General features: G+C 37.9%; 1 protein-coding gene across 3 annotated transcripts in view; it reads right to left on the minus strand.

Moving 5' to 3' along the window:
- Positions 1-13,383, minus strand: part of igf2bp1 (insulin-like growth factor 2 mRNA binding protein 1) — a 35,816-nt gene that overhangs the window by 21,463 nt on the left and 970 nt on the right. For all 3 annotated transcript variants that reach the window (XM_079879534.1, XM_079879533.1, XM_079879535.1), the window contains exon 2: positions 12,392-12,452. In XM_079879534.1, coding sequence (XP_079735660.1) covers positions 12,392-12,452 — 61 coding nt within the window. The remainder of the gene's footprint in view (positions 1-12,391; positions 12,453-13,383) is intronic.

Raw genomic sequence — 13,383 nt, forward strand, 5'->3', positions numbered from 1 at the left:
TGTGGCAAATAATCCTTTCTCAACTTGTACGATACTATTTACGTAAACAGTGCGTGGCATAGCCTATCTCGCTATTCAGAGTGTTTGCGTCTTTCTGAAAACTCCATATGTAGGCCTACAGGCATTTCCTCCTAGGGTGGGGTTGGTTCGGGGGGTGGTATGTGAGGAACAACTGTAGACACTAACAACTCCGGGATCCATTTAGTTTACAAAGGCAATATGCCCTTAGTTTTGGGTCAAAGTTCACGCTTGGCTCTGCTGTGCCCTACTCAGCGTGCAGAAGATGGATGACGCGTTTGTGCGCCTCCATTTTGTGACTCAGGAGTAGAGCACGGGACGTGACTGACGAAGCTGAAGGAAGAGACATGCATTGAGCTCATTATTCCAAATGCATTTGTATTATTAATAATATTTAGATCCACATTTAAAGTTATTTTACAATGAACAATCGTAGCCTACGATATAAGAATAAAAAAAGATGACGCTCCACTAACGAGGCATAGCCTAATTTGACAAACATCACAACAGGCTGTAAAGGACTTCTGTACTTTAATCGATTTTGTAAGCTAATCAACGATATAAATTATCCTGACACTCCAGTGTTGAATATAGTTTACCTAAAATCTGTATAAAATTATTCCTCCCTCTCCTCGTCTCGTGTGTTCGCCGTTTCATGAGAGCCAAGTGAACACAGGAAGAAACACGCGTGTTCACCCTCAAAAGTCACATTTGAGCTGCTTTTGGAAAATACACATGCTCAATTTAATCAAATAATCACGTTTGTTAATTGATTTTCAAAGTGTGTCTGTCTCATGCTGTTTCATTTACGTTAGCCTCCTGCCACTCACTCGCGGTGGCGGAAAAATAACTTAAAAAACAGCTCTTAAGTTAATAAAGCAGTTCTCTCAGTCTATAGCTATTTAAATGGGTCATATTTAATTATACACAATGCACTAAAAAAAAAAGTGCATATTTCTTAAAATGTTTTACACAGGCTACAAGACAAATAAGACTACGAAAACAGCACTATCAAGGGTATGCAGGTTTAGTCCATAGTTAGGTCGGATTATGCTCGAAGAGCGTGTTTCAACAAAACAAAAACCAACAGGCCATAACGATTTTTTTTTTTTTTTTACAAGACGGCTTTAATTAAAAAATAAATAAAACAGTTTAGCTCAAATACAAAAATGATATGTCATGACAAAACAATGTTTAACTTTATAATATACACACATTCTTTAAATGTGAATCATGAAGTACGTACATTACAATAATACAAGAAAACATACGCCTTTTAAGACAATGTCTTTTGTTGTAGGCTGTGGTTAAGCATTTAGCCTAGATACGCTACTCAATGCGCAGCAGGTAGCCTACGTCAAGACGTTTAAGTCAAGCAACACATACAGGCTAATTTGATTCTCTTATCACACCAGACTACAAAACCAGCCGGACATTTTATCTGAGAATAACGTGGGCCTGGATAACCATGTGTAGGCTATAGCTACGTTCAGCCATCTTCCACTGACAACGCCCAGTTTACCACAATGTGAACCTCAGTCACATGGGCAGGCGCAGAATGTGCTAGAAAACTATAGGTAACATATAGGAGCCGGATTACCATCCATGTCAGCACAGAGCGGGATGTGGTGTGTCGTAAGCATGCTATTGCAAAAATGCATAAAAACCAAGAAGTGCATGTGAAAATTGCAAATAACCCAAAAACATAAAAAAGGCAGCTGTAGCTAATGTTGCCATTTTATTTGATGAAATCATTTGAAACTACATTGTACCGTTGTAGTGTCCGCTGTTATGTAAATGCAATGAGAGATCAACATGCATATGAATTACATTACAGTTCATGCAACAATAAAGTGCACTATTCCGCGTTAAACGGCAATGACCAGCGCATTTATTGGAGCCACATCGAACTGCCTGCAGTGCAGCAGAAGCAGAAGCAAACGCTCGCGCTTCTGGATCACTCCCCTTTACGGTGGCTTCAGCTTCAGCTTCTCGCAGGCAGTGAGGGGGAGACCTGCCTTCATTCATAAAGTCACCGGGCTACTCGAGAGTACTACAGCGTCGTGAAAGAGGCGGCGCGCGCAGTCACTGTACCGCCCACCCCGGAGCAACGGAGGGGGTTGGTCGGGAAGAGGAGAGCTGCACGTTGACGAGGAAATGGGGTGTGTGTAACGGAACAGAAACTGTCTCTTACAGATCCGAGCTGTGCATCCACGCTATAAGTGCCAACATGCAGTGCACCTGACTCAGCACGGTTTAATAACGATTTTGTCACGATTGGCATTGCTTCCAGTGCTGTCCTCTTTAAGAGCACATGCTTGTTATTAAAGTAGCCTATGGATTTACCGTGCTCTACCATAAAGATTCGCAAATGATTAGTTTCCATCATGTTCTGGTCATAAAACACGCTATAAAAAGAATGGCAATAATTTACAATAACTGATTTCGTTAGATAATGAATTTATGAAATGAACATGATTATTTGTGTCTAGGCTAAGACTGTAAATGATTTATTCTTTCATACGCGAAGTATCTAGAGTTGCGAGCTGTCATATGATAGCTATTTGGGAAAAGTCAGATAATTTGACTCACTGGAGTAACAAAGTCTACATTTCTAAAAGATTGCAAAATGTGAATGAACATGCCCTGTGTATTGAAAAGTCTGATATTATCTTATGGTTACATAGCCTACATTTCATATTTCCATTTCCCAAGGCCTACTCATTTTCGACCTGCATAAAGCAGCGTTTACATTTTTTCCTTTTTTTTTCCTTACATGGTCATATATTTCAAAGATAGTCAAACAATCATCAACATGTGTTGTCACATCTCTAGAAGATTTTCTTGATCCCACATTTGATAGGCTATTATAAACATGAACGAAAATTAGCATAGTTTACGTGGGCTAAATGTCGCCATCATATATAAAACGAGACTTGTTTTGTATGGCTGGCTATAACTGAATCTTTGCATGAAGACAAATAATAAAAATAATAAAAACATTTCCCACTTCATATTTATAAACTGAACAAACAAACCCTGCATCATCAGAGACACTGCTTGCAAATTTAAGTTATTTTCAAAGTCTCTGAATTATTTGAATTAAAAGAAATAAGACCAAAAAAAGAGAGAAAAATACTCACATAAGACAGACAAGGTGTTTCTTTTAATAAATATATGTGACTATCAAATTCATATGGTTACTTTTGTTAATCTTCCTATAAATTTGATTTAAACTTATTTACAATTAATCTAACATTGTCTAACAAATTAAAAAAGTCAATTCACAAAAAATGTGCATTGCTCAGTTATTTCATTTGTTGCACTGTTAGTTTTGCTTTGAATGTAAATTAATTTCACAGATTTTGTTAAATTAAAACAAACAAATAATTAAACATTAAACTTAAGGAAAATTAAATGAAATAAAACCAAACAAAATAGCAATAAACCAATTTTAATCAAAAAAGAAACTAAGGACTCTGAAATGTTGTCTTAAAGTTTATTTTATTAATGCAGTTTAATTACAAGAGCTAAAAATCCTAAATTTCTCTCTGACACTTACCTTTGCAGAATCTTTACACAGACAGTAGTTAAACATGTTTCAGAGGGGGGAAATAATTACCATTCTAAATATAAGGTTCCAAAACAATGATTTACCACTAAATAAAATGTAACAATTTGTAGCTATAATAAATAATGTCTAATAAATTGGTTTCTTGTTTTTTTCCCCATACAAGTCACAACTATGAAACACTTTGGCATCCTTCTCCACTTCAAAGACCCTCTTCTTTGCAAAGCATGAGGTCATTTTTTCATTTGCTTCTTTTAAATTCACCAAACTCTGAAAGTGAACCTCTGGTGAATGGAAGCAATTGACAACATTCTCTTCTCACTGTGTCTTCACTATCTTTCCTTGCTCCCTTCTTCCATTTACTTAAAATCATTAATGAATAGAAATTGCTGTTTGTATAAAAATATGCTTTTTTTTGGAGGGGGGAGGGGTGTTCCTCTTCAAAGGGGTTAAAAAATAAGTTAAAAAATGCTCAGTAGTCCACAGAACAGGGGCCTCATGAGTAAACACAGAGAAAGAGTTTGCCATAAGAAAACAAGTCTAAACAATAAGCTACACAAAGAAACGAATTCAACATGTGACCACAATTTTTTCCTAAACACTATATATTAAACAGTATTATATAATCTAGAAAAAAAGAACAGCATTTTTTTTTTTAAATAGCTGTCATCCACAAAACATTGTGTTTTTGCAAGAGACTTTCTTTAAATTTGAAATCAATTCCTGGTCAGCTCTATTTCACAACACCCTAAGTTGTATCTGAATGGACAGCTTGATTGCACTGAAATTATCAGTTTGACTGCATTGAGTTATCAATTTTCATAAAGTCCACTGAAATGTTGCTCTGAATACTATCACAACAATGTCCAAATGAGAAGCACTATCAGCCAGCTTATCTGAAAATATTAGTCAACTATAGGTCAACACACACACAGCTCTCCTCCACCTGAGAGGAATACGCTCTACGCTGCATGTTTCTGTATTAAGGGGAAGGTATAACTCCATGTAGGTCTGAGGGGGGTATTGTCAGCCCTTCCCCCTCTCTATGCTTTTAAAATGCATGAGTGTGTGTGTGTAAAGGGGGGATAGCATGACCATACCAGCACATGCCTGTTATGAGGTCATGTGATCTAGAGGCTCCATTTTAAGTGATTTGGACTAAGAAAGGAATTGCAATGTGGAGGAAGAGAGGAGGGGATATAGAGAGAAAGAGAGAGAAAATAGCATTAAAAAGAGAAGAACAGTGTTGACTGATCTCTATGGCCTCAAGGAGGGGAAAAGGGTGAACACGCCATTTTTATGGTGAATAGCAAAATGAAAGAAAAAAAAAATACACAACTTCAAACTTCTGTTCATTTTTTAGATTAACATTTGACTGCTAGCTCTAAAACTGGTAATAGCATTTAACTACAGGAAAAGCATATGGACCTCACTTAGAATTTTGCACAGACAGAAACCGTTCTTCATCTAATGGAGGGGCAACGATATGAACTGAAAATAATATTAACATCAAAATCAAATCCTAGAGTTCGGGCAAATTCCATTTCAAAGCAAACAAACATTAAGGTTGTGACGTAAAAGAAGTAGCGACAGATCTTTTCTTCCATATTGTTGTGTACATACAAGAGTAATGGTTTATCGCCCAAAAAAAAAAAAAAAAATAGGACGGGACTTTGATGTTGATTGGATTTTGAGATGTTGCACCCAAGACTACGGGGTTCAAGCATATCAAATGATTGGAGAAGTTTAGCATCTGTCACAAGAAAGAAGTTTTATTTTACTGGAAAATTTTGTAAATTAAAAAACAAAATGAAACAAGCATGGATGAATCATTCACAATAATATTATTAACATGCATTTACAAAATAGATGGTGAGTTTTAATTTCACGCTGACTTCAAGAGTACAATTCAGTTCACAGAATGTTCTGTTTATTAGGTGTGAACAGCTAGCAATGGCAGGTCAGCATCAAATTAATATAATTTTACTGGCACACTGCTCTCTAGAACATACATTATATACATGCATACATTATGTAAACGCATACATTATTTATACGTACAAAGACAGAGGGAAGATAGTCACTAAAGAGAAAATAAGCTACATTTTCCCTGTTCTAATATGTGGTCTAATGCTCTTGTGATGATTAATACAGAAGTAATGTGATTCTGTAGGACTTGACTCATATCCTCATTTTTAAATTTTCTGGGATTTTTCTCATTTTGAATTATTAATGAAACAGAGAGAGAAAGAGCTTATAAATTTTCTGTTGCCGCTATGTTGCAATGTACAAAAACAAATGGAACCTAATAGGATATTAATTTAGTTCATAATTATTTGTAGGTGCAAGGAACAATTATTTGCTTGATCAGGTCCCTAAAAGAGTAAAGCTATTAATAGGAGCATGCATGACAAAAGTTGTTGGAAGATGACAACTTCACAAGAAATGATTAGAAGCCACATAGAAATGCAACAAGCCAAGTTTTCCCCATCCTATGACAGTGACCAGTTTACTTCTATTAATGCAATTCCACAGAAATTATACTATAAATGTAAGGCCATGTTTCAGTAACAGGAGAAAAAATTACTCAGGAAAATATGACTGCTCTGGGTGATCTGTCTCTTAATATAATAACTAAAAAAAGCACATGAATGAGAAAATAAGGAGAGAGACTGCATTTCAAAAAGAGATGAAGACATTTCTTGAGTGTGCTGTTAAACTAACATTTTAAAAGCACACAAAGTGAGAGGAAAACCAACAACTAGCCAGTATCTTTTATCATTTTCACTAATCATTCAAATATATAGAGGTCAAATATAAAAATATTGTCTAAATAATACGTAGAATAACAATCATTTTAATTGCTGTGCTTGTGCATGAGCTTGTTTCACCCAAGCAGGATCAGGAGCACAAATAGCACAGGAATTTAAGCCAGCAGCATTTTAACACACATCCTGCAGAAGAACAATGTGCAAAATAGCTTCATTATTTACAGTGCAACAAAACCAATTTGGAACACACTTCACTTAGGCTATTTCGCTCTTAAACAAGCAGGGCATATATTTAAATATGCAATGAGAACTTGAATGAATATTAATCAGTTCAAGGCGCTTGTGTCAACATTCTGTCAACATCATATGTACTATGAACCCAGGCATTCAATACACGTTCATTGGTCCATTTTGGGGGGGAAGGGAAGGAAGAAAAATGTAAAGAATTCTAGGACGACCCCCCCTCCCCCTCCTCACCAGTGTTTATGATGGCGACGCCTTTGGAACGGCCAGTTCAACAGAGAAATAAAGAGTCATGGGGGGGGTTTGGGGGGTCAAACAGGGAGCACATACTTCAGAGGGCTAAACCACCATGAAGTTTTTTTTTTTCCCCCTTGGGAAACACCCCTAGTCTCACATCTCTCCCACAAGCACCAAAAACCAAAAACACAGAGCCACATGCATAGACTGCTCTGTAATGCCACACTACACCGTTCTGTAGAAAAACGCAAACTGAACATTCAAAAACAAGACAAAAATGTTAGATTTTACAAGTAATTTGCAAGTTATTCTTATCCAGAACATCAAGCCTATCAAAGCAGCACAAATAGCACCATTTTATTTAGTTTTTTGGATAAATGTCAACAGTTCAAACATAAAGTGAATTCTTCTGTTTGTTCCTACAGAAGTAGCAAATTTATTCCATTTTTACAATTTAAATAAATATGTAAATGCTCAAATTCTGTTCCAAATATAACAGTTAGCATTTTACATTTTAAACATGCTGTAAAAAAAATAAAAAATAATATGAATCAGGCAAAGACCCTGAAACCCGTCCCACAGCAACTTGGGCAGCCATGCTGCAAAATGGCGCCAACCAATGATTTGAACTTCAAGCCAAGTCCCATCCACCTGTTCACGCTGCCTCGTGACAGCAAGACTCTGCGGATAATATATTCATCTCCGAACAAATGTTGTCAAATGGAAAGTGAGGGAGAAAATGTTCTTATGCGCCATTACTAGTTCCTTGACATTGGAGTTAACAAGAACCAGCTCTTACTTACTCTATTTATCCAAATCCTTCCTCAACACAGGCGCTTATACAGATAAGAAATGCTTATTGGGAGAAATCTCTAAATACAAACACTCACTTTCATTGCCTATTTTAACCCCTTTACACAAAATCATCTATTTTTGACTAAAAGCCCTTGGGTGTGCTTGTACTACTGAATGAATAGTCCAAAGATGAGGTAAAGGGACTTCGATCCTTTTCAAATAACACAGCACAGATGGTTCAAAACTGGGAAAGGGGGAGAGAAGAGGACACATTAGTAAGGGGTTAAAATGGGAGGGGTGCTCTTAAAGGCACAGCACACACTTAACCTTCACATTTTTAGTATGTCTACGTGCCATGAGCATTTTTCCTTTGTCCCTCAATCTCCATCTCTCCTTTCTCTGTTCAAAACAACAGCCGTTTTGAGAGAATCGCTCTCCGTAACGGCAGAAAAAGGGAAGCCCACAAGGAAGTGCTGCTGTGCATTCCCTCCTCAATCCCCACCCCCTCTTCTCCTCTTCTCTTCTTATCTCCTCTCTTTTTTCCTCCTCTCCTCCCTCTTCCTGCTCAGGCAAGCCCTGCAAGTAGGACGTCATATGACCAAACTGACACAAGCGTTTGCCTGCACATTCTGAATCTGCAACCCTGCAAATGGGGGAATCAATCAAAAATGCATGCTTGCAGCATAAAGACAGACAGCATATGCAACACAGAGGGACAAAGAGAGGGAAAGAGCAAAAGAAAGAGACAGACAGAGCATAAGTGCAAGCCAGGAAAAGAAAAGGGGGAAAAAAAAACAGCACGCAAGCAAGCACGCTGCTGGGAGAGAGAGAGCGAGGAAGAATGAGAACGAGGTTGCCTCGTGTGCAGCACCGTCAACGGCTTCTGAGAAACTGCACACAGGTGTTCCTGGCCCCCGATTGGTCGCACCTCCTTCTCCGTAAAAACCCCTCCCCCTGCCTTCTGTAGTACTACGATCACAAGCGGAGATGGAGAGAAAAGGACAGAGAGAAGAGGAGGGAGGGAGCCAGCGAGAGAACGAGTGAGGGAGAGAGAGGACAGATCAGGCAAGTGTGGCTTCAGACTGCCTGAGCATGCAATCGCAACACGCTCGTTTATTTACCCGGCCAAACGCTGTGATTCGATTCAAATCCGAAGCTTTCTCTTTTCTTCCCCCCTTTCTCGCTGAATCCACTTTGCAAAGGTCTGGTGAGACGTAGCTTCTTTAAATGCACAAATCCTTACTTGGGAGTTGCTTTTTCAAAACTGCCATAATTTCAAAGAGAAGATACCCAGCTGTAAGCCAGTAGTTTTTTCCTCCAGTTAAATCAACCAAAGAATTTGTTAGATATTAAGTGCATTACTTTGTATTTAAAGAAAAACAACAACCACATAAAACAGGCTATTTACAGCACTCCCTAACTGCAAGACAGCAGACAATCCATTTTTTGTTCTTTAAAATGATAATTATGTTCTAATTTAATCAAAGTAGGTGTGACAGCAAACATGGGCCATGGTAAATGTTATTGTCTAGCTTTCTCCTAATTTAAGCACCTGAAAGAAAAATCAGCAGAGTTTTACTGAACGGTTATAATACGGAAAACATCCCAACAGGGTGAACCTACCAACGCTACACACACACTTCAACAGGTCTTTCCTATCACTATTTATCAATTAACCTAAAGAATATAGTTCTACAAGCGTCAGTAACGCAATTTTTTTCCTACTACTCACAAGCACACACAGAAAACCAGATGTGCAGCATTGTTTCAGACTGCCGTTTTGAAAATAATAATTCACTTTTCACAGTTTTTTTTAGTTTTAATAGAATATTTAAAATACACATTTCGGTTGGAGTTCTATGCCAACAATTCATGAAATTGCACCATACTGGCCTCTTGCACTACTTCTCTGCTACACTGTTTAGTACACAAAAAATTTGCAAGTGCCAAAATTTGTCAATATACATCCTTGTTCTGATACCATGAGAATTTTTTTAAAGGCAGCAAAACCCATGTTGCTTTCTTGATCTTGATATATAGGTGTTTACAAAGCGAAGGGAACGTGCAGAGTTGCATTTGGAAGAAGGGGGAAGGGCAATTGTTACACTTTTAACACCCGGTATTGTCATAAAGGTGTGGCTCTTCCCCTTGTCTAAAAATCTCTCCTTCCTAAGAACTTCAAAAGTGGCCCATCAACCCCATTGCAAATGGCCCCGTCACACCAATGCAACATTACATAAAGCAGGGAGAAACTCAAGGCGTGAGACATGGAGCCGCCCACACAGCTCTATGCACAAAACATTATGGCTTACTCACTACAACCTCTATGGTCTTCACTGTATTCTTTGCTCACATTTAACTTCAGATTTACCAACAAATACCTAACTTTAAACAACCATAAAAATGCTCTTAATACCAGCTATTGGTGGCCTTGATGTTTTGACAAGTATTATTTGTTTATTTGCAACAATAAGATGTCTTCAACAAAATACATTTCTGATTTTACGTATGAGCACTTACATAAGACAGACCCCATGTTACCAAACGCAAGGGGTGTGCACAATAGGAAAGGATCTGCTCTGACGCCCTACCCCTCCCCAAATCTTGTTACTCATCCTGCATCCACACATCTCCAAACCAACAAATGAAACGTACAGCAGTTGAAAATGTGAATGCACAAATGTGTAAGAAAAAAAAAAACTAATTTGGTCAGAGTAGCAATTTCACCAGCACATAATAAGCATACAAAACAACAAAGGGTCAAAGCAACATATATGCTGACTTGGGGGTGTGCATTGTTTTTTAAAGTCCCCCACCTCAGAGGCCAGCCCCACAAAAAAGGTTTATCAAGATGGCGACAAGTAACAGTTCCACTCCAATTAACAGTTCTAATTCATTTTCCACAATTATTTGTGTGTGTGTGTGTGTGTGTGTGTGTGTGTGTTCTGGTTACTTGTAATTTTCAAAAATCAAAAGAACCACACAGCGTCTCACTAGGGCAGACTATACGAATTCTAAAATTAGCATACGCACACAGGGGAAAAAAAAGTCCCTTAAGTATAAACGTAAATGGAAAAATATGCGAATTTAAGAGCAAAACGTGTTTTAGCTAAATATATCACCTAGCAATTATATCCAGGATCATCTCACGGATTAGTAAACTGTTTTACATGCGCTATCAAATGAACACGTATAGGCTATGTATTTGCACCCATTCATATGAATACCCCAGTGCTTTCAAACGGAGCCTGCGACAGAGGGACACATTGTGCGCCATTTTCTCAATTGCTGACGTTGGTTACTCTTCACATTAATGGCGACCACGTGTCATACTATCAGTGTAACGTTGGCCTCCCAACACTAATCACAGCGTATACCATTAAGGTCCATTTAAAACATATATTCGTTACACAATCATTAATAACAATTTTAAAAAGTGTGCTTGATCAGTATACATTTGGATACATATTCTGCGTCACACATATACAATTTTTTTTATAATAATCAAAAACAGCTATTATATACATAGAGTAATATCAAGACTTCCGTAACTGTTGCAACACATTGCATACGTTTTCTCACAACACGCCCGTCAGCAATAAACAGATTTACTATAGCTAAAATGCGTAAACATGGGGAACACAAACAAAGCGCTAGTTCAACTTTTCAGAAAGCGGTCCCTCAAAACAACATAGCCTACATTTATAAACTGTACCTACCACAAAATGTCCCAAACACATATGAGAAAACGAATTAAACATATTAACTGCAAATTGTGTATTTATATTATTTAGCACAAATTATTGTCCTCACATGATGCAACATTTTAAAGCACTATACCAGCGAATTACATCAGGTGTAGTTTGGACGTTTAAGAAAAATGCGTTAAGGGTGTAAAGGGGTAAGAAGGAGAGTTGATTTGGGTGGGGACGAAGGAGATGAGACCTTTTTGTTCCACATTAACAGTCTTCTGTGCGCCATGCAAGCTCCCAGAGCACAAATAAATATATTTCTGAAGATAATTTTCATTTCAAACAACAAAAGTTGTGCTCTGACATTCAGATTTACTCATAACTATCGTCAGAGATGCGGATAGATGATCGTTTAGGCAACAATTCTTTAAAACTGTCCAGTTTATGTTACACACATATGCATCGCTTTGTTTCTCCTGCGCTGACCTGAAGCGGCGTTCCATACGAAGTATATCCTTTAAATATCCGCACAAAAGTAACAACAACGATGGTGTTCCAAAGTAATAGCAGCTTCTAAACCACAGCGGGCTAGAAAACTAAATCTGTGTAGCATGAACCGTTTAAACGAATCCATCACCGAGGCCTAGGCCTTGCAGTAGGCCAAGGCCTAATCAACAGGGAACAAGTGATTGAAATGACACGGAGAACAGCACTGTATTGACAAATATACACGCATATGTCTAACGCAGGATATAGCGCTGTAGTAACTATTAATGTAACAGCACGTGGTGTAACGCTAAGGGCAAATGCCACTTGAACACCCAAGCACTAGGCTATAACACCCATCACGTGAAGAGAAACAAAGAATATTCCCATATAGAAAGATATACTCTCAAAGTAACAGCAAGTTGACTGTTTCAATCAAACAGATCCACAATTTAAGCACACAGCGAGATCCTGGTGACATAGTTAGGCTACACACATGTGTAGGCTACTACCGACACAACATACATTCAGCTTTTACATACAGTATGCAAACAATTGTTGAATGAGAAAGCAAATACCTCTGCTTTTTAGGGACAGAATGTTCGACCTCAATTCGTTTGCCGTGAAGTTCCACTTTACCTGGAAAAGGGAAACAAATATTTTTTTTTTCCATTTTTTTTAAGCCCAACTAACAAATTATGCCACCATCTTACTTAAAAGGCCCTCACAATCAAAGTCGACTTAAAAAAATTACGTTGCATTAAAAGATTAAATATGTGCCTTAAAGATTTTTATATAGCCTGCTTCGTTATACTTTCCTGTGTGAAGAGAACGGTATTTTTTTTACTGTACAACTTGCTTTGCGAATGGCCTAATGAGCTTTCGAGGTTGCAAAGGGAAGGCCTACGTGTTATAAAAAGTAATCAAACAAATATTTTATTGTTTTTTTTGTTTGGCACTGGTTAAATTACAGAATTCGTAGGACGCTTTCAAGGGTCACTGATCAGGGCTACACAAACTATTTACGTCAACTGTGACAGAATCCATAGGCTATGTGTAGCCTATTATCTGTCTAGTTGAGACCTAAGAGGTATATAGCGATTAAAAGAACAGCTGAAGATGAATTAATCTTGACCGTGACTTCATGTGGTTGATATATAGTTTTAACTGGATCCTTATCGGCATGGCGACCTTCGTGCTATAGAGCACGTCACATGCTACATATGTGGAGAAGCGAGGAGATACACATTTTGTGGTCTGTAGGACAGATGCAGTGAAATTGCATGGTTGAAATCAGCATATAGGAATGCTATATGGTTGGATATATTAAAGACACGAAAGTATCCCTCAGTATCGTGCCTGTTAACTCAATAGTAGCTTCAGGAAACATGTTTCATTTTAGCTCCACTGGCCTATTAGCCAAAAGGGGGAGGGGTGAGACCTGATTCTATAGCTGTGCCGGGTAGGCTGGACTAAACCTAAAGACTGAGTTTAGGAGAACTACGTCCTACAGCTTACAACCACAACGACGCTAAATGTAGGCTACAGTTATTTATCAGAGTAGAATATA

Source organism: Squalius cephalus, assembly GCF_949319135.1.
Source record: "Squalius cephalus genome assembly, chromosome: 1".
Classification (NCBI taxonomy): domain Eukaryota; kingdom Metazoa; phylum Chordata; class Actinopteri; order Cypriniformes; family Leuciscidae; genus Squalius; species Squalius cephalus.